The sequence below is a fragment of the Tympanuchus pallidicinctus genome, unplaced genomic scaffold (genome assembly GCF_026119805.1).
Source record: "Tympanuchus pallidicinctus isolate F22 unplaced genomic scaffold, pur_lepc_1.0 scaffold1, whole genome shotgun sequence".
NCBI classification, from domain to species: Eukaryota; Metazoa; Chordata; class Aves; order Galliformes; family Phasianidae; genus Tympanuchus; species Tympanuchus pallidicinctus.
In genome coordinates this window covers 82,319,563-82,342,145 of record NW_026294618.1, presented here as the reverse complement: position 1 = coordinate 82,342,145, position 22,583 = coordinate 82,319,563, and the positions used below count along the sequence as shown (strand labels likewise).

At 37.0% G+C, this 22,583-nt stretch overlaps 1 protein-coding gene across 1 annotated transcript in view; it reads right to left on the bottom strand.

Annotated features, from left to right (window-relative positions):
* The window catches only part of BABAM2 (BRISC and BRCA1 A complex member 2), a 157,736-nt gene that overhangs the window by 16,546 nt on the left and 118,607 nt on the right, over positions 1-22,583 (bottom strand). Inside the window, exons 9-11 of the mRNA XM_052702229.1 lie at positions 22,073-22,143; positions 20,566-20,648; positions 5,018-5,171 (exon numbers count right to left, since the gene is read on the bottom strand). Of these exons, the coding sequence (XP_052558189.1) occupies positions 5,018-5,171; positions 20,566-20,648; positions 22,073-22,143 (308 nt within the window). The remainder of the gene's footprint in view (positions 1-5,017; positions 5,172-20,565; positions 20,649-22,072; positions 22,144-22,583) is intronic.

The window sequence follows — 22,583 nt, the reverse complement described above, 5'->3', positions numbered from 1 at the left end:
AAACACAAACAAAAGCACAGTGAAGGATAGGTCCCCCATGTGCTGTGCTTCCTTTTCCTCCTCTTTTTTTTTTTTTTCCCCTAAGATTTATTTTAAGTTTAAGGTAATGAGCAACAGAGCCAAAGACAAGCAAAAAGCTTTCTGCACAGAGCATACATGGATGCCAGCAAGTTTATTTTTTGAAATCCACTCTTTAAAGATCCCTAATGTGCACGAAGCAATCATGTAATACATGCAAATAAAATGTATTATGTTTACAAATAAGCAAGGAAAATACTGAAATACAAAATGAATAATAACAAATGATTTACTACCTTAATTATAGCTATCAAGCAGAGATTACAAAAATGATGCCATGTTTACATGTAAACTTCATACAGTGAGATCCAAGTCACTGTAGGTAGAGAACAATTCTTTCAAAGGAAAGATAAACCTGTTACTTTAACAGAATGCAAGATGTGTCCATTGATATTCCGTCTAAAATGGGGAAGAATTTTCAATTAAAAATGGATGAGTTAAAAAACAAGTGAATGTCACTTAAAAAAAAATACTAGGGCACTCAAAATATACTGAATGCAACAGCAAACCTTTGACATATTACAACTGAGTTTGTCTAAGCAACTACATGAGGATGGGCCCTTAGGCCCCTAAATTGTCCCCTGTATTCAAAAATTCTTTTATTAGACTAAAAAGATATACTTCCTCTCCATACAAGGGAACGTTAATGCTTAAAGCAAACACGTCTCAGCCAAATAGCTACTAGCATCTTCACATGACACACATCTTCTCATGTTATGGTATTCAAGGAAAAGCTATTGATGAGGATGAAAATGCTATGGCCCAGTGCCCCAGCTTGACACTCAGTGATCATAGTGTGGCTGTGCTGAGCATGAACTGGAGCTGCAGCAGTGCCGACGATGCGTGGAAAGCTTGTGCAAGATGCATCTGCATATAGACTTAAATTGCGCTTGACCTTATGGCAGAGCAACAGCCAACATACATCTGAGAGTACTTAAGCCCTTTCAAGCTTTTACCCTTGCAGAGCATTGAGTGATACGCAGATTTAACACCACAAGCTGAGAACACCAATGAATGGCCAGCGACAATAATGTCATTCAGAAAACAATTTTGTCAGCCAAGCTGAGAAAAAGAATCTGAACCCTGAGAATGACTGCTTATTGTGATACCACATTATTGTTTTCCACCTCTTGCTATTTTTAATGACGTGTAGGTGGATTTATGTAGGATAAAAGAATAAACTGAGTCCTAACTTGCTCTCCCTGAACTGTAACCTAGGTCTACAGAGCAGAACTAGGTCGGACAGAAATTGGGCCAGAGTGCATCTTAAGAACTGAACTTAATTTGTATAAACAAACAGGCTTTATTTACAGTATTCCTTCATAAAATCCCAGGCTTCGAGTCTGCATGCTTTTTAAAGGCTCCATTTATGTGCACTTGAATGCCTATTTAAGCAAAAAACAAGAGAGCTTTCCCATGGAAACCGCACAGAGATGTTTTACTTCACACGTACACCACAAACAAGGCTGCTAACTTTCCATAATTTACTGTATTTTCTTAGGCTTGCCATTGTATTTTAGGACAAAATCTTTTGGAGAAGCTGCTTACGCAGGAGGCCACAGCCATATAAACAAATGACCTATAAGTGGCAGAGCCTGAGATGGGAACTGGGAGGAAATGGTATCTTGGCAGCCTATCAGAGAATCTTAGTATTTTTGGTTTTGCTGTTTCTAGCTGGAGAAACAGGTTAAATTTCAGTGTTCAGTTGAGAAATGAGGAATCAGGAGGCATTTGCAATCACATTATTTAACCAGGACGTGATTCGTTTCTTAGAATTAAATCAAGCCAGAGGGCAATCCCTTGGCATAGACAATAGCAAGCTCCAATCATCAAACACTATCTCTTAGTGAGAAATCTCAGCCAGGAGCCTCAAAGGAGCCAGGTGCCTCTTAGGCCTAAAAACTGCCTAAGAGCCAGAGAAACTCAATCACGTGAAATTTATCAGACAAGCAAAAATTGGTCCAATTATGTCTGAATGAAGATGAGCACTTTTTCTACGATTCTATGAGAATAAAAAAAGATTCTGCTAAACTGATTTTCTGACTTGAGAATTTGCCTTTTAGATTTAGGTGCTATGTGTCTGAGAATGCATACAGTCTACATCAGTATGTATACTTTTTAGGGTAATAATTTTGTCCTTACTTGTAATTACTACTGATTGTCTCAGGGCTACAGCAAAGGGTTAAGTCCTAACTTCAAAAGAGATGCCTATATCTGCTCGGAGGCCATGAAGATAAGCAAGGATACCAAGACTTTCAAGTTTAGCCCCTGAGTTAAAGGAATTGGATGGGCTCACCTGTTGGAAAAAAACAACTGGGAGAAGGCTGGGCACAGAATCAATGTCCCTTTGGCATGAGCTTCTGACAGCTCTGCCCATGAATAAGCAGGCTGCCTGCAGCTGCTGAAATCAGAGGCAGGGTTTGCCAACCAAGGATGTGGAAATCTCTGTGAGATTGGTGGTGCTTCTACACCCTACAAAGCAATGTGGTCTGCACGCCTCAGAACATGACTGGACAGCTAATGAACACAGCTGCAAGAGCAAGCAAAAACTTAACAGCATCTTAGGCTGCAGTGAGGAAAATAGCGTAAAATGACCACTCAAGTGACTGAGAATAAGGGTGGAGAATTTGGTCAGACTCTGGAACATCAAGTGGAAGGTCCTGTGTCCCTAGAACAGTAGGGCCAGAAAGATAAACAGTTATTTTGTCTCAAAGGATGCCAAGCACTTGAGTAGCCATTCAGCTAAGAGGGAAAGACTACATACTAAGGAAAACCTAATGAACAGACAGCACTTAAAAACAAAAAAGTTTTCCTTGATTTATCCAGGGCTAAATTTACTTCAGCTGAGCCTTAAGAGGCTGCGTCATATATCCTTTTTTTTTACTGGGGATGAATTGAGTTGGTGTTTGAACTATATGTTTAATTAGAACACATTCCCATATACACCTACATATATTCCCTTATACTCAGTCTGTAACGTAGCTATGACAAAAATAAAGTAGAATGAAAAAATCTTTGTTTGTGATGAAACACGCTTATCTATTCTAAGAAGTCCCAGAAAATATTTTAGACAATATTTACATAAGTACTAAATTGTGTTAAAAATATTTCTTAAAATATGCTAACACGCATTATAACATCATAGTTTTCCTGCTGTAGTTTTATTTCTGGTACTTGCTCAGGATTCACTAGCTGTTCCTGCAAGCAAAGCGCTTTTAACTAGAGCAGCTTCTCCGTCTCTTTGCAGCTCAGTGATGGTTATTTCAGACAGTGCAGCATGCTTTCTTCCCCCGCTTCTCATCATCTTTCTCATATTATGTACCCAGTACAAAGCTTAAATGGAAAGGCTCAAACGTAAGAGCGAATAACCTCAAAAAATGTACATGCGATAGTAAGTGTACACATTTAGTGCTTCTAAAAGTACCGTTATAGTGCTTCTAAATTTCAAGTGCAGGGCAGAGAAGTCCATTTGTACACACCCACTCATAAATGAATGCACTTAGCAGACAGAACATAGATACTTGTAAGCTTCCAGATGCAAAATAAGTGCATTTTTTTGACTACACAATCAAGCATTTCTGCAGTATAAAAACAAGCCACACTGATGCTTCCAGTTACTGTTTCTTTTCCTTCAAAACAAAATACACATAATGTTCTGCTAGGCAAAAAAAAAAAAAAAGGAAGAAACAATAAGTCCACAAAAACAAATCACACTTGATCAAGAAATGGCTCTCCTTGACAATACGGCATTAAAACCAATTACTATCAAACTCAAAAATTTCTACTGCAATGCATCAAAATCCAAAATCGAATGTCACTTGATGTTCTCCATACAATTAAAATTACAAAACCTGCAAATGCTTCAGTCATTTGTTATTTGCTTCCATCATTTCCAAATTACAATCAGTCTCTGACCATGCCATTCATCTGATTTACTCAGCTTGAACTATTTTCATTTGACTCTTACTGATGCATCTTTGCTAATTTAATTTAATCTTCTGACTGTCAGTCAAAACATTAACTCCAATATGCCTTATTATTTATACACTTTGAGGACTTCTGTGCTGACAACTGATGATCAGCCTGCTTAAATTTGTTGCCGTTGTTTTATTTTTTTGTTTTGTAAACCCTAAATTCAGCAGTAAGGCCACCACTGATATTGCTCCATCCAGGTGAAATCTCTTCAGCTTCTTTAGAAGACAGAAATAACACATAGCATGCAAAAGGAGCACTGCTGCCCACACAAACTTATCCTTAAAACACAATCACTCTGGAGACGCTGCCCTGTCACCTTAAACTACAAGGGATATTAGGACCAAAGTGGGATTTACCCGTGCTGAAATTATGGCCTGTCAAAAAACTACAGATGGAAAGCAGAAAAGTAAAAACAAAGAAACCAAAAAAAAGTCTTCAGACTTTCAGATAACTTTCCCAAGTTCCGGCAGGACTGTCTACTATGCTGGATTACTGGTTTGCTCTATCTGCTTCTGTGCCTTTTTATAAGAGCACATCTTTCAGGTTTTTCTTCCTCCCTCTTTCCATCTCACATGCTCCCCCTCCAGGGTCCCCCCATACACCAACACAAGGCACTACCTTGACTGACTGCTATCATGCAGATTACTCCTGCTGCAGGCTATCTTGTCTATTTGGATTGGAAGCTCTTTGGAGCAGAGATTGTCACTACTCTGTGTCTCTATAGTGCCTAGCAGAAGAATCTTGTTTTGATCAGTCCTCTGGCACTCGTGTTATAAGCATGATTAATAAGGTATCTGTCTGGACTCATATAAGGAAATACTAGGAACAAAACTATACTATAAAACAAAAAACTATACTATAGAACAAAAACAGCTTTAGCTTGCAGAATGATGGAAACATACAGTTACACCTGTGAAATTTCCATCACCAGAAGACCATGTAACAAAACAGCCAGCTGACTTACTTTGCTCTCTTGGCCATTTCGTTGCCATCCCAGCGTGGGCTGTATGGGTAGTTCTTCTGGGCCTGGGAGTACAGCTGCCCACTGTTAGTGAAGTGGTAGACAGACTGAAAGGTTAGGGTTGGCTGGTCTCGAGGAAAGTACAGGGGTAGGTCAACTGGAATTAAAAAAATAAAAGAGGGTCATAAAAGTATATACATTGTGTTACTGTCTCGTTGTTTTTTTTACAGGGAATGTAGATGACAGGTGATAGAAAAGGACAAAGTGATTACTGCTTCAAACATACACTTCTGTAATTCTTACAAATTATGAGTTCCTCATACTGCTTTACCGATGCATTTTCACATAAAATAGAGTTTAAAATTGGTTAGCCAGTGCATTTCTATGTTAATTATCTGCCTGAGACTTCAAGTGGTTAAATGATTTGACAAAGGATGCAGAAAGATTCAGTCATGAGTTAAAACAGACCTCAATGTTCAGTCATCTGTTAGACAAAAAAAACCCCACAAAACCAAAAACACACTGCAAAGTCATTAATACCAAAAATATCTCACTAAAAATAAAAATCAGAACCTTTTAGTTCCCTTTGCTTATCACCGCCTCATGATCCTCTTCCTCTGGCAGAACAATAAAATGGTCTGCAACAGTTTAATAACGTGGTCTGAAACTATTTTTTAGCTTAGCTTTTTCATTGCTGCATTGATGCTTAAGATTTTTTGGTCTACATTTAATTTCAGAAGGCTTTAGAAATGTGGAATTATCAACACTCCTGTACATTTGCATTCTAATCTAACACTAAAATTAACAGGTAAATGTGTATTTTTAAAGTTGTAGACTTCATTTAGAAAGTAGCTATGATTACACTCTCTGTTATCCTCCAAACTGCAATTCTGGAAATCACCAAGTTGAAAAAATACTCCAATTGTGCAGCAGTTCCATGTAAATTTTCTGATGTTTTTCCTATTTGGCACCGCAATGTGTGAAATAAATTAGTAAGATTTTAATTCATTCAAACAAACTTGGTTTCCATGTTTGGTCTATTTGTCGCTTTGTAGTTCTTAAAGGGAAGGAAAAAAACCCCAAGTTACTAAAAAGGCTGCAATAGCCAAAATAGGAACCAAAACAAAGAGCAGAATCACTACAAACAGAACTTTAAGAAAGAAAAAGGAACATGACAGGCCTGAACTCACACACAGGCAGCACAGGATCTCCCCTCCAGTGCACTCGGTAATTCATCATTTTCTACTTTCAAAATGCTTCATGGAACAGAGATTCTAGCACTTCCTTTGAGATCACTGTTCATGGTCTGAGATCAGCGTAAGAAAGATTTCCTTCTTTTAAGTTCCCCTCTATCATCCTGCTAGTTCCTTCATTTTTTCTAACCACGTCTGAATATTTGGATGCGCATCAGCCAAACCACAGCTCCCTTTCCCCTAAGTTACTCTCCAAGCTCTACAAGTAAATGAGTTCACAGTAACGAAGTACACGAAACTGGATGTAATATTCCAGCTGCAGACTCAAAATAAAACAAATCACTTACGATCACAGTTTGTGACCCGGTGCCTGAGCTGCACGTGACAACTCCCCAAGCCCCGGTGACTCAGCTCACACAGCAGCTTCCAGCAGATATTTAAACAGTAATGACACGGGCAGAGTTCTGCTAATTTAAGGGCAGATCACTGATGTAATAAAGGTTAGGCTCCAAGATTACTCTGTCAAATTCCTCTTTGTAACATGATTATTCAGTAATATCCCTGAAAAACACTGGCATATTGAGGCTGTCTACCAGTAAGCAAGCTCTCTCCTCCCCTCACAGATGGGAAGTGCGTGTCTCAGAATCTCAAGGACTTCACCACAGAAAGGAATAGGAGGCAAAGCTCTCTGCTTTAACATGACAAATATACTCCTTCAGCTCTCACTGTTTCAACTCTGTTACTCTAGTGCACTTTTTCCTTCTCAAGCACCAACTCCTCAAAGGAAAACCACTCCATATGCTTGTGTTTTGTCACTGTGTGAAAAGAATAACAATGTTTAGTAGCACATACAAAGGATAATTTAGTCCTTCCATTTAACTTTTTTTACTTGAGAATTTCTGACTTTGTTACCTTTCCTTAGAAAACCTTTGTCTATCTAAAGGGTGCAAACAGCAGCATTTTTGTACCTGACAGTTAAAATAGAAGGTTTGCACTTCAGAGAAAGCATCTGGCACTAGAAACACTGTTTAAATGCATAATCAAGACATTGCTACCATAACAGAGAAAATTCCATTTATTAGAAGCTTTTCATTCTTATAAATGAGTATAAATCCAACAAAGGTATCACCAAAATATGGAAGAAAAGAATTTCTTCTTCTATTAATCGAAAGCTGTATAGGAATTTCCAGGAATCATTCACATTATAAACAGTTACATGAATTGATGTGATGGGTCAACAGTTGGACAGTGGGTTGATGGTTGGACTAGATGATCATAGTGGTCTTTTCCAACCCTAATGATTCTATGATCATATAATCAATTTAGAATTAAAACTTCACATCCCACATCACGCTAATAGCAGTATTCAAGTGGACTGCAAGCAGAGTTTTGAACAATTTGATCTGCCTTTGATTTGACTGCTTCCACTGCTATTCACCTAAAATTGCCAAACACCCATTTTTTCTGCCCCAAGTAGTTCTTTAATACAAGGTGTGAGCTGAGTCCAACCAAAGTAAAAAAAAAAAACAACCCTGCTCCTGATTTTGGAACGCAACCACACCTAAGAGAGAAGTAAACAGGAAATAGCCTTGAGTTGTAAAGTACTATACGTATGTCAAGGTAACCAGCTATTATTTCAGCAGTAGGAAATAAAGGCAAGAGCTTAATTCCGGCACGGTGGATGCAAGACCACTGACATTGCAAGTGTACAAAATGCTTGGATTTAGTGTTAATATAGTACGTGTAAAAAATAAGCAAAGGCCACTAACAATCAACACTAGTAAGGTGCTCTGAAGATGAAAGGAGAAATTCTGCTCATAGCTGCAATGACATTTTTATGAGGTGGCACATGCTGATAATGTAAATGTTTCTTTTAATTTGGTCATGCATACAATCTGGCTCCAAACCTAGGCACTAATACAAAATAAGACCTGTCTCCATGTGATACTTAACACGGCAAAGGAGAGAGTGATCAGAGTTACATCTCACACAGCCTTTAGATTTCATCCTGAAAAACGCATCACAGTTAAAAACAACACACTACTTTTGTAAATCCACACCCAAGTGACAAAAACTATAAAAACATGCTTTGGTTTGACATGGCAGTTACTGAAGAACTACAAAAATGTATTCATGTTGAACACAAGTACTATTTCCAAATAACAGCTGACTCACAAAGTACCCTGGTGATATATCTGCAGAAAATAAGCAGATGACTCATGTCTGTAAATTCCTGAAAGTACCAATAGACCCTTTGCTTAGTCATCTTTTGCTTAGATGCTGGGTTCACGAGCTCTGTAAACTATAATGAGGGATCGAGCTCTTAGTAGGACTCTCTCTCTCTTTTTCTCTCTTCTAAACATTGCAAATTATCTCTCTAAAAATAACTTCATCTACGTAAGTGAGTCACTTCAGCTAGCAAGCTTACACAAGTCGTGCAGTTAAGCATTAATATTTGGTTATGAAGGTAAAAATCTTGCTGCCAAACTCAGTTTTAAAGTGAAAATTATGTCAGAGGAAGTCCCATTTACCCCTTCTCTCACAGAAATAGAAACATTTCCTTTGGAAAATTTAAACCATTAGCTCATTCAGGAAAGTAAAGCTTTCTAATTCAGTTTCATGCTCTAAGTAATTTAATCATAATGATTTCTTACTTTAGCTTTCCTAAGCATCGCATTATTAACATGAGAAGAGATCAAAGGAACAAGCAGACTGAGAAAGAAGTCAATACTACAGCAAAATACTGCTTTCTTCTTTGTAAAAATTTACAGACTATTTTTTAAAAGTCAACTTTTAGAGATCCACATTGCAGGGAAAATCACATCTTTATGAAAGCTCTACATGAGGCAGAACTTGGAGGGCTGTTTGGGGTAATTAAGCATTGAGTAAATTCTTCAGTGATTGAACTCTAATTTTCCCACACAGTTCATAAGAAAGCAAAAGAACAAGGATTTGCTTGTTGAGAATGAGTCATGTTGTAAAGAAACTTAATTACAGTTTATAAATAGTTGAAGTTGCTCTCTTTTTGAAGCAGGAGAAACTACTGAGAACTGAGAGAAATTTGCTTTTCTTGTCTTAAAATTTAATGCATACATACACTCAAAACACAGTTATCTTCAAGCCAAAATCCCAATGCATGAATGGCTAAAGAACAATGAAGCAGTAAGGTTTAATTGTTCATGATCTTAAAGAGTAATCATATTGAGATCTGGAACAGGTTTCCAAGTTTGGTAAGCTAAGCTTACGTCAACAACTACAGAGTCAATTAAGACAGACTTATTAATTCTAAAGTAATGTTTTCAGCATCTCATTTTACAGCTTTTTAAACAACACATGAAATTTGGAAGGGATGTCTTGGCAAAAGCGCACTGCAGTGCTGCTGTGGGGTTCCTGAAGTAAAAATGTTCAGGAAAAAAGAAAGGCAGCTTTACCACAGAGCTCCCCTCCCTCTCTTTATGTACTGGGGAGAACAGAAGGAAAAACAATCCCATGCTTGAAGTGCATGCTGACCATACAAACATTTTGAAGTATTTAGATGGCAACGTCTACAGAAATTTTTCCACGTAATGTTTTCCTCCTCTAGAGAAGCAGTTTATCAAACCTTTGTAAGACAATGGGTAAATCCAGAAGTCTGTTTTCACAGAAGTCAACATTTGCTGACTGAACATGACGTACTGTTTTAATATTTAGATGATGTTGTAGTGGTTATCTCATTAACCTTCTGGCTGCTTGAATGTGCTGCAGTTTATTGCACCTGTAATTCGTTTCACATCATAAATGTTGGCTGATCCGGAGCTTTCTACTTCTACAACACTTCACTGCCTGTGTATACTTAATTCAATTTAGATTTGCTTTATGAGGCAACCTTCAAATAGAGGATAACAAAGCATTCTTTCAAATTCTGTTCCTCGGCTGGCCAGAATTCACCAATGAGACACAATTCTCTTCCATCTTCCCTGACAGGTTTTACCCTCCTGCATTTATAAACTGCGTAACAGTGAAGCCTTGCTCTGATTAAATATGTACTTTTCTCCTCATGTGACCATCTAATCACTGTAAGATATGATGACAGTTATGTAAAATATTAACAAAATTACTTCACAGCACCTTCATGAGCAGTGAGGCTATTTAACGAGTCCAGATAGGTAATAAAGGAACAAAGACAGGATGGTTGGTCTGCCTATTGACTGCTCAGAGCCAGAACGTGGGGCCCAACTCTTCTGAAACCTAGTGACAATAATATTCTACACAGGCAAATGCAGCTCTTTCTGAATTTGAGTATCAGAATAAACCACTACATGCAAAAACCACGGACATGTAAAAAGTTCTGAATGATGTGACCGGAAAAAAGAAGAGCACAGGAAAGATGTGCTAGAACCAAACCTCCAGAGAACACTGCACAATCGTAGCCTGATACTATTCGTTCTCTTCCTGAAGTTCCCTGACTCACTCCTTGCTTATCATCCAACTAGGCTAGAGACTGCCTCTGCATTCAAGTATTTCTGATGAAATCATTCATGGAAACAGGAAATACATATCCCAGGCTCCAGAACTGTCTCTTCTTAGTACATATTCATCATCATTTTTCTTGTTCTTTTTTTGGTTCACTGAATTTCACATCCTCTCTGCTACAGTTAGCTTGGACATTTCCTTGCAGCTCAGCCCATAATGCTGGGAGGAAGAACTTGGGGATCTGAAGGAATTGCCTCAAACCACAAGGTTCCTCGAACTCAGACCTCTCCAGTTTTCAGGATGTCTTAAAGTGGACAAGAGTCACATGAATCTACAATGGTAACACAGATACCACGTTACATAATGCTCTTTACCACATAATTTTAAAACCACATATTTTAAAAACATTTTCTCTGGTACATTTTCTGACATGGCTTCTCCCATGGGAAAGCTGATCCAGACAGCCTGTATGGTGGGAGAAAAATTTTCATCTAACTTCAAGAGAAATTACTTTTTTTTTTTTACAGAGAAATTCCAGTGCAGAAAGCCTTATGGGAATCATACTGGTCACTGTAACTACAGAACAATCTGAATAGGTTCTGTGAGCGACAAGCATTTTGGGGACTGCAGTGGCATAGCACAAATCTCTTTAAGGCGGTTTCGCCTAGTGAATGTTTCCTCAATACTTTTGTGCTGAAGGTCTTTAGCCTACATTCTACTGGCAAAAACCAAAAGGCTCAATTTGGCTTAAAATACACAGAGAATTACAAAATACCACAGCTATCCTGATCTGGTGTCCAATGACAGAGTCTTGCAAGAATGAGAGTAAGGATGACAAATAACATATCAATGCTATGAGTGTGGAATTTTAGGTCAACAGAGCGGAGTCATGCAAGTTGCGTTTTGTTAAAGAGATTAGGGCTGTGACATCCTTGCTGGAGAAAAGCAGGTTCTTTGCAGGAAGATGCTCTTTTGAAATCAACCTCTCAAAATTCCAAATGTAAAATGAAAAGCTGTTATGGAATTTCAGCTGAGACACTTATGGCACTTGGGGTGTGGTTGATATCACAGCTGTTTAATTGTTTTGAAAACAATTAAGTCTGCCATTGCTATGTGAAATATCCGTATCATCAGCAAACTGAACACTTGTGTAACAGATTACTTCTATGCAAAATGCTTCAAAATATGCAAGCATTAGGAAAAAAGAGAGATGACAATGTGTTTTTTTTTAAACTGCATCAGTTATATATTAACTGAATGCACTGCAGTAAGGAACAAAAGATAAATACTGGAATGCGACTGTTGTTTTTGGTAATGGAAAAAGGGCAACACTGGGGATTATGACAATTTCATTGAGTACATAACATTCACAGTTCCTTGATTTGTACTGGGAAATGGATCTGGCAACAATACAGCTCTCTGAGAAGCCAGCCCAGTTAACAGCATTTGTATAACGATCGATCCTCATAACTCCACAAAATCTTCCTGACCTTTATCAGACAGCACAGTATTCAAGAATTGGAAGGAAGTTAGGATCACCATGAGATGCTTAGAAGATACTGTTGTTAGACAGTTATAAGGAAGAATTCAGCCTGGTTAAAAAAGGGGGAAAAATGCTGAGGAATCTTTTCTTTAGAACTGTTTTAATGCGTTAGCTCTATCACACAAGATCGTTACTGTAAAGTGCTGGTAGTAACTTTGGTGATGCTCATTGTGACATTTAGGGAATGCATAAAACAATTGTTTTTCTTTTTTTTTTTTTTCTTCTTTCTTTCTTTAAATTGGACAGGAAAGACTTTAGTTCTATTCAGTTTGGGCTAGATTTGAAATAAGAATTGGTGATTCTTTTTAGGAAATACACCGAGAGTATGTCCCATCCCCTAATGATATATAATAATATGACATCTTTAACAGAAATGAACACTTTCAGAGTCTAAAACACAGAAATGATTATTTTTAACTTCAATGCTCTTAGATAGCCCTTGAATCTTTCAGAATAATGGAGACAATAACTTCAGATGGATTAAACACTTCTGACATGTTATAGAGAGTGGATTTATTTTGTGGATTTCTATGAGGCTGGAGTAAACGTATCATTTAATTTTTCTAAACAAAAATTTAACCTCTTAACTAAAGAGGACTGTCTCGTGTTTGCTGCATCTCTCGTGGCAATGAGAACTACAATACAGATGAGGCCCCAATGGCAACCAGATTTTTTTTTGTAATTACTACTTTTTCTACTTTCTTTTGATATAGACAGATGATACATTTGTAAAAGTAATCCATATCTCTGTAATAAACAGTAGCTGTTTTTTAAACACTCCACACTTCATTCAAAAACAGTATCTAAAAAGAAACCAAACACATGACTGCCAGTTGTTTAAATACCTTAAGCTACAATGTGCTGCAGACAAGACCATCGAATGCTCTGTTTAGTCTTACAGAGGAACTAAGTCACAGATCAAAGCAAGAGATCCTTCAAGCAGTTTTCACTTACATATTTAGATCATGAAAAAGCAATGTAACTTCGAGTGTCACCTCTCAACCCAACTGAATCATACTCCCGGATTTTTACAGCAAGACTGGGCTACCCACCAAAAATATCCCATGGAATATCTCACAATCCTATACTAAGCTCAAAGAAACGACACTGGCCTCACAGATCTTTTCCCTCTCTAATTCCTGTAACCATGATTATTTTAATTAAAACAAAGGCTTTTTATTTTTACCTCACTAGCTTCAGCTAGTGACATCCATTTCACTTCATTTTTATTTCAAATTCTCAAAGATCTTCATTCCTCCCCTTCCGTTTTTATTTCCTTTTATTGTTTCTTCTGTAACAGTTTCTATAGTAACTTCTCCAAGTGGTGATGAAATTGATGCTACTAAAAGCTGCTTCTTCTCTATGTGAATTGCATAAATATTATATTTTAAATACAGTTGCTTTTTACTCTGTTAGCAACTACAATCTGTGCCTTCCTTGGCCCTTTTTCCTCCTGTTCCAGGCTGATGACCATAGCATGCTACTGTTGGAGAAAATGTGAAAACTTCTCTGCTTTCACAGTAGAGTTGCACTGCTAAATGCTAAGAAATTCTACATTACTTTCCAACTGGACATGAAGACTTCTCAAGGAGCTGAAAAGCAGCTGTTTAAAAACATCAGTTTTTCCCACTGACATTTTGACTCTTACAAGATTTGAAGGTAATTTTTTTGTTTCCTGTTTATAATGCTGCCTGGGATTTGAAAGGAAACTGATTTATTTCATTTTCATTTGTGACCAGCAAGGCTATCCTGCGAGTCAGGGTAAATCCTTGCTGAACTGTGTCTTAATTCTAGGAATTTTATACCTTTAATAATTCCATGGTCTCACCTTGTTTATTTTTTTCTGACAGTACTGTCTACTGCTGAACCCAGGGAAGATCCCTATGCACCTATGATATGCTGATCCTCTCTATTGGTTTTCTGCTTGCTATCATGAGCACCTTTCAGCTTGCTGTGTCTCACCCCTTTCATGTAATTCACACCTTAAGGAAAATCTTCATCTGTGAATGCTATGCGAGACAACACTAGAAAGCATAGAAACAAGACACAGACTAGGAGTAAGAAAAAGTACCAAGATCTGTACTCAAGACCCAGCTCTGTCAACAACTTTTTGTGACTTAATTTTTAATTAAAAAGTTTTTTTTGGACTTTTTTTTCCAAAATTGAGCGTATGAAATAGGATTATATGACTTCCCTATCTCAGGCATCTCTTGTAAGACTTTATTAGTTGGCTGCCACAAACTTAGACATGTACTAGTGCTCTAGATAGGACTATTAGACAAGAAAAGCAGTATTTCACTTTTTAGAGCAGTGCAATTAAGAAAGAAGTTTTTATAAAATCTCTTTCTTAGAGATTTGTTGGAGTGGTTGTAATTCCAGGAAAAATATGTCTACAGCAGTACACTGCCAGTTAAGAGGTTATGTCAAATACATGCGTTTCTCAGAAATTAAAGATACAATCCAAAGTGGCTTAAAAATACTTTGCTATTTCACACAAGTTATTTTTCGTCTGCTGCTGTCTTACCAACTTTTATGAACTGTCCTGTGCTCCACTTTTTTAACAGAATGGAAATACGAACCTAAATCTACTTTACAGTGATTACAAAATGAACACAGAAAAACAGAATAAGGGAAAGAACACATCTGTTTTCAAGTTTACTTGCCACCATTATGAACATCTAAATACAAGGATGTCATTTAGCACATGTAAAAGTAAATTCCCAAGATGGAATCAAAGGAGCATGGAGATTACTCTTAACAACAAAAATGAAATTATCAGCTTTCAATAGGATTTCAAACTAAGCCTAATTGGTAGCATCCCTTAGAAAAAAAAAAAAGCAAAATAAAAATGATCAGCAAAAGGTAAATTACCAAATGCTGCAGCGCAGTTCTGGAATTAGTTCTTGACTGTGCCTAGTTAAGTGCAGAACTCAGGCTACTTTCCCATCATACTGTCCAATCCACAGCCCTCCAATGGATCTGCAGCTTGCATTGAATTCACTTCAGCGATATATACCTCACTGCACTGTTAACATCACAGAATGCTTTATTCACCAGATTCAAAGAAATACATGCTGGTGACTAAATGTTCTGGGATTCAGAGGAAAAAATGGTCTCATGAGAGACATTTATTGAATAGTCAAAAAATTACTCCCAAGCATAAGACTGGAAATGGCTTTTGACTTCTTCCGGGCAGTTTTACATAACTGGGATTTCATTAATCTCCAGTTTCTCATTTCAGAATGAAATGACATCCACATGCAATTTTGGCAGGCTTTTTTGATCAGTACAGAATTTCACATACTGGATGGACTCTTGAAACATTTACTTTGTTATGCTTGACATCTCTGTTGAGCCACCTTGCTCTCCTGAAACAATTGTGTATCACTCTGCTCTTCCATTTCTTATCTGACATGTTCACTCTTTTTTTCTTCTCCCTAGGTTTTCACAGTCTTTTTTTCATCTATGGAACAGCGAGAATAATACAACAAAAGCACTGTATAGTAAAACAAAACACCTCAATTACACACAGAAGCTATTCAGTGTAAATGTTCTACTCAACAGTTAGCCCTTATCACATCTCTCCTTAACAGCCCTTTCTCAGAAAACAGCTGGGGCATACAACAGTTTATTTTCCCATAGCTTCTCTTGAAGAGACTTCTCTTTCACAGTCAGACTAACCTCCATGAAGAAGTAGAGCCAATGCGTTCTTTATTTCCTCCAAGGATTACTTTTCTTGGAATTTTATGTGTTACTTGTGATCACTGCCAGGCACTGATATTGGTGAAGAGGAGTAACTCAAAGATTATCCTCTTTTCAGTTCCAAAGCTATGCTAACAAGTCTTACGTGATATAAAACTGGAAAAAAAAATCTCCAGAACTATCAAACTGGGTCAAATGATTATTCATACCCTGAGCAGCACACAGGAGCCAGTAAGACACGTATTCCAGCCGCATTAAACACTGTATCAAAACAGCAAACACTAGCTACTTTCACAGTTAACATTAGTGTTATTATACTTATATTTACAGGTAACAAGACCTCTAAGTCCTACATAACCAGAGGACTCTATCTGCCTCTAGTTTTGATCTTAAAGTTTTAATGAAATATCTGCAGGAATGTTTACAAGAAACAGTCTGAGGTTCTAGATTCCAAATTGCTCAGATAAACAAGTATTTCTTAAGCCTTCTTATCTCAGTTACTCTGGAATTGTGATAGGCATGTGATTTTTTAAAGTAAGAATCTACAGAAGCAGTTTCAAAAAGAAGAACAGCCAGAAAGATCTTAGATGAAAGAAAAAACTTTTGCCTTGTCACATAAGCTTTCCTAAACCCTAACAGCAAACAGTAAGTGGTCAGCAACACCTTAATCCAGGAAACATCTTCCATTTAAGACTACCAAACCTCCTAACCAGTCATTTTCTACCACAAAATCTAACTTATTTCAACAGCTGCTGGGTAATAAACAAAGGGGCTCATGAAACTCTGTTCTGTTGACTTTCCAAGAGTGGGACAATCTCATTTACAGGGCCAAAGCATCTTAAAACTACAAACAACAGCTGCTTCAAAAATTATCACTTATCTAAATTCAATGGAGTGATTAAAACAGCACCTGAAGCCTACGGAGCTATTTCTGCTTGGAAAAAGAACTAACAGAATGAGTTACTTCTTCAACGCAATTTTACTTACAGTGAGGAGGCATATGCTCCTCTTTCATTGAGCACTACTGGAATAAATTGTACTTTCTTTCCACAGTACTGTAAACTTGTCTTCTCAGCTCCTAATGCTCCTTGCCATTTACTTTTCCCTCACTCAAGCTTGATCTGACAACAATGGCTACCAAAACTCTTTGTCTTTACTTCTGAAGCTGATTTCTGCTTACTTTTTGATGCTGTGGACAGATGTGCTAATCCAAATCCAAAGGAGGTTTACGTGAGGAAACCCTAATTATTTAGCTCAGACCATCCAAACCACATAAGCTGAACACATTTTGTGCTCAACAGCACTGGCACAAATTGCTTTGCTGACAAACGTCTGCAGACGGTAACATCCAAACGGGAATGCATCAGAAGCTGGCATTGATGGCTTCTGCCAAAATAATGAATCCAGAATAGGATATTTGTTTGCAGCCTGATACAGGTACAACCTCCCATAATCCAGTGAATGCTCTACGCCTTATGCTTGCTGATGTTGCCCATTTCTGATGAATTCTGGTAAAGGTCAGTGGAGAACAGCACAGAGAGCTAAAAAGGTGTACAAAATTATACTCCAGTTGGTACTACCACGCCATGAAAGCTTCTTAATTAAACTTCCATCTTTCATTTGACCAGTGCTGTGGACCTGCCAGGTCACTGGTACTACCCAGCACAGAAGCTCTAATCCTTTGAAGTTAGCTAAGATCAGTGGCAGCAAGTGTTCTACCAACTTCAACTCAGTCTGAGATCACACACAAACTTTAGATACCAACACTGACAGCTGCCAGCATTCTCAACCCCAAACATACTGTTCAACAAAACAAGAACTATTTAGTTTAACACTCATCTTTTTCAAGACATCTTAAACAAATAACCACTAAGACAGCGTTTCATTTGCTATCACAATTGTTCCAACTTCTGTTCAACTCTTTTGCGCTGACAACCTAAAAATCTTGTAAGATCAAAATTAATCTCTGAAAAGCCTATATACAAATTGGTTTAGAGTCCTACTCTTGTGCCCATAGCAATAAGATCTCTTAATTATGCACAGATGCAATTTGTATTTACATATGGTATACACACACTGAATGTATGCAGGAATATGCTTAAGAAACATCCATCTCTAGAAACAAATCATAGCTGATTTAAAAAAAACTAGAGAAAGAAATCAGCAGTATATTGATATTAACTTACAAAGCTTCATTCTGAGCCTTCCTCAAAACAGGTATCAATATCAAAAGCATTAAGCCTGATTAATGATTTCCTTTTCTGTGTGCATGCATGAACTTCTCTGAACATTCATTTCTTCTGTCACATATTTGAAAGCACTTAATCAGTTCTCAGAAGTGAACCACTAAAACAACCGCTCCTTTCACTGCCCTTTGATCTAATGTAACAACTTAGGCAGCTAAATAAATCCAATGATTAAGTTGGCAATTAGACAGTTCTGTGTTTTAAGGCATGGACTTTGATATCTATTCTGAAATTACTGCACAAATCTGTGGTTTTTAGCAAGTGAAATTATTTTAAGATTACTGAGCTTTTTTACTCCAGAGTTATCTTTCCAGCTTCTCTCCTCCCTTTCTTTAAGTTTGCTCAGCAACAGTACTCCGAATAATTTCAAGTGTATTTTACTTTCCTAGTTCCAAACAAGTTTGCAACTTTGAATGAAAACAATCACAAAAAGCAGCAAACTAAGTTATTTCTGAAAAATCTGCATTTATCTTTTAAAGGAAATACAACTCATTTTAGGCTTTATGCATCTCACAACCTTAGCAAAACCTAAAACTTTAGCCAAAACTAAAGTGCCAGTAAAATTTACTATGGTTTCTTTCTTTTGATTTGCCACGGTTCTTGCTGTACACTGACCTATTTATTTTTCTCTGAATGCTTTGTCTACATACTGTAGCAAATACATAAAGTAGAACAGTTGTCATCTTACAGTTATCTCTCCCAGACATTTTATTAGACACTTGCTAAATATTCAACCATAATATACATAGTTATGTCAGTGGTTAAGAGATGAAAGTCTACATTACTTCACTCAGGAAATGAAGTGCAGGTTTCAGGCTTTTCATTGCAATATCCTTCAGTACATGGAACATAAATGTTTTTGCAGCGGATTGTTCAGCAAGTGAGTGATGCAATAGCTTACACAGCTAAGCCACTGTATGATTTCTAAGGCCACAGGGTTAATACATAGTGATAAGCTATTCAGTTATAATTGTAGCTTTCATGTCAGTTAAATTGAGCACTCTGAATATTACTTCACAGTCAAAACTTACTCTGTTATTTAAAAGAAATTTGAATTTTGATTCCCCTGAAATATAACTGCTTCAACATTTAGTTATATTAGCCCAAGGCAAAGATCAAATCCACAGCACTTGTTAGCACCAACAGGACGAGTAGCGTCTAAGAAAGGCAGAAAACCTTCATGAAGTTGTACATAAAGAAGCAGCATCTCACAGAACACAACTGGCCGTGACAGCATGTAGTTCAAAATTAAATAAAGATGTAATAATGACAATTTCTCCAACTACCTCAGATTTATTTTGTGTTTTCCCCTACATATATATAGTATGAATATGATAGACACTTTTTAATTTCAAGAATGCCCTTTCTAGACTACTTCTGAACAGAATTATGTAATGCCTAGAAATCTCAGGTGATAAAGAGAAAGGGATAACTGAGATCTATTTTAATGATCTCAAACATAATACAAGCAGAAGGATTTATCTGTAGAATGACAATCCTCCCTTCTTGCTTTAAAAAATATAGGAGAAATTCAGATTTCTTTTAGACATAACAGTTTCCATGTGCAAATCTAGCTCACAAGCAAACGCAATGTAATCTGAAATACTGCAAAGCTAAAGTGTTAACAAACACCAATGTTGCAGCTGCCCAGACTACGTTATAATCATTTGAAAAAGACAAGAAGTGTATTAATGAAAAGATTAAGGATGACTGAATTTCCTCGCACCAAAATATCTTTACTATCCATGAATTCGACCTCATAATTACTTCTGTTTAACATGTAAGACAGTAACGGGGCCATACTTACTAATTCCTCAACAAAGCAATTACTATCCATTTCAGTTAAAACATCTTTTTGAAAGCGATTCCATTTTGATCTAAAGAGCTCAAATGATGAAGAATTCAGCTACACGCTGCAGAAAACTGTTAGGCATTTTGCCTGGAATAATTTCATTCTATGAAAAAAAGTTTGCCTTTTAAACACAGCATGGTGTTATTTTTCTTTTATTTTCCCTACACTGAATTGTCATTATTATCATAATCATTAAATTGATTCCTGACAGTTACATAAGATTTTAGGTATCCCCAGCTTCGGCACAGTATTGTTCCTCATTATTGATACTTGATAAGAGGGGTTACAAATGGGAACTCAATCTCAAGTCAAGTTACCAGAAAAACTTTTGGTGTTCTGTAAAGTAAGCAGCACACTCCCCATCAGTGTGGATCATCTCTCCTCCAAGTATGAGTGGGATTTTGTGTTTTCAAAATGTAATGGACATATTAAAAAAAATACATTAAGTCCTGGACAAAAATAGCTAAAACTTTTAAATTGTTTCCTGTAATTGTACTTTTTCCCTTTTGAACTTGTAACTTCAAGAGGATAGACACTTGTGCCTGAGGCAAAGAGTTACTCACTGTGAACAAGGAAGCAAAAATCTTTCCACATCAGCAACAGAGTAAGCTTTGTGAAGCCTTCTGCATCATATTCCACTACACCACTATCAACAAGAAAAACAAAACATTAATACAATTTTTAGCTGCATCCATCCTAACATTGAACGAGAAATACGTAAATCCAGGAATACAGTGTTTGATGCTTTTTTCATTTGTTCAGAAGGTTCCAATGCTTACTTTATTAACAATTACAATTCTCTAACTAAATTTGAGTTGTGGCCCTGGAGTTTCTTATCCAAAGAAAGGTTATATCCAATACATAAAATATATATTCTGAAATGAAATTAGACCTTTTAATGCATCTGTAGTACTAAATTGTCAGTAACTGTACATATGCAGGTTTCCTGCGTGTTATCAGTTTACAAAAATTTATTAAAATTAAGTTAATGGACATGGTAAAATTGAAACTGTGCAGGCTGAGAAGGGTTTAAATCTGAAAAATAGAAAGAGCTTATATATACAAAAGTCACAGCATAACAATATTAAAAAATAAATACATAATGCTTGTTTAGTAGTCATTACAAGTCAGCCAGCAGAGGAAGGTATTTTCTAAAAGCCTGAAGCAGAATCAGACTACTGAAGCACCTCATGAGTGAAATAAAATCACAAATGTATCTGGTTTATTTCTGTTCTGTAGTTTGGATCAAATAATTCTCAGAAGACAAAAAATCATTTTTCACACAGATTAAGTCTTCATCTGTGTCTACTCACATATCAAATTCAAATTACTGTTATCTATCTTATAGCTGTACAACTATAGCTATACTTGAGAGACTGGGAATTTGAAGGGCTCCCTAATATTCATGTAATTTTTTTAAATTGCCACACAGAAGCATAAGCTCTCTTCTCCCAGGGAGGCAAAGCATTGCTGATCAGGTACTAGCTGTCTCATCAGCTTCTGGACTCTTGCTCAAGTCAGAATTTGGGTAGAAAACTGAGATGTCTACCTTTCACAGCTCTACAGCACCCCATTTTAGATGCTTTGTGAATGTAAAGTCTAATTGTGCTCAGCCGTGGGACCTTTGAACTGCAGGAATTCATGACTGAAAAAATCTTTCTCTCATGAGTCCCAGTATTGCTTCAATGGGGAACAGCTGGTCTCCAGTCACGACTTTATGTCAAGCAGTGGTTTCTGGCTCCTCAAAGTCTTGGAACCATACCCCACTTTTACATTGTCCCACTTCAGTCACTGCCTATTATTGAAAGAATCTCTCCAGTTCTTTATTTATCAGCAAGCACACTCCTTATGTCCTTTTCTCACAATCAGCTGTTTTCAGAGTAAAATCAGATCAGCAACTCACACTGGAGTGACACTTCATTGGAACCTCATTCCATAGAGAGATTATCCATCCATTATTCTGTGGGAATGACCAGACTTCATCCGGATATTGGCAACAGAACCAAAGACCATGTGAATAAAATAACACTTTCCCCATGCTGCTCAAAATAATGCATGAAAAAAACTTACGTTCCAAAGTGACTCAGGAAGGCTGCGATATACTCTCTCCTCTTATGGTATCCCTGAATAACATATTGCACCTCAAAAAAAAAAAAAAAGAGAAGCTATAAAAACAAACAAAAGTTAATCTGTCATATATCCCTTGTTAAGGAAGACTTAGAGGGTTCTGAATCTGAATCCCACAGTTAGCTTGCATGATTTTACCAAAGAAACCTAAAATGCTTTTAAAACAAGTACAGCAAAAATCTTGTAAAGACATCTCTTCACTCACTTCTAAGTAAAACTCAATATTTCACAATGTTCTGAAGAGCTGTTTCAGTAAGCAAAGTAAGGAGTGAAAAAAAAAAATGCACAAGCATGCCATGCTGAAGTTTAAGAAGGGACTGGTGATAGGCAAAATGTAATTACCTGATGTGATGGCTGGCTAAGAGTCAAAATCAAATTTGGGTTGTAAAATATATCTATATCTATATAATTTAACAAAGGATCTTGCATGTTTTCAGAAAACTGCACCTCCAAC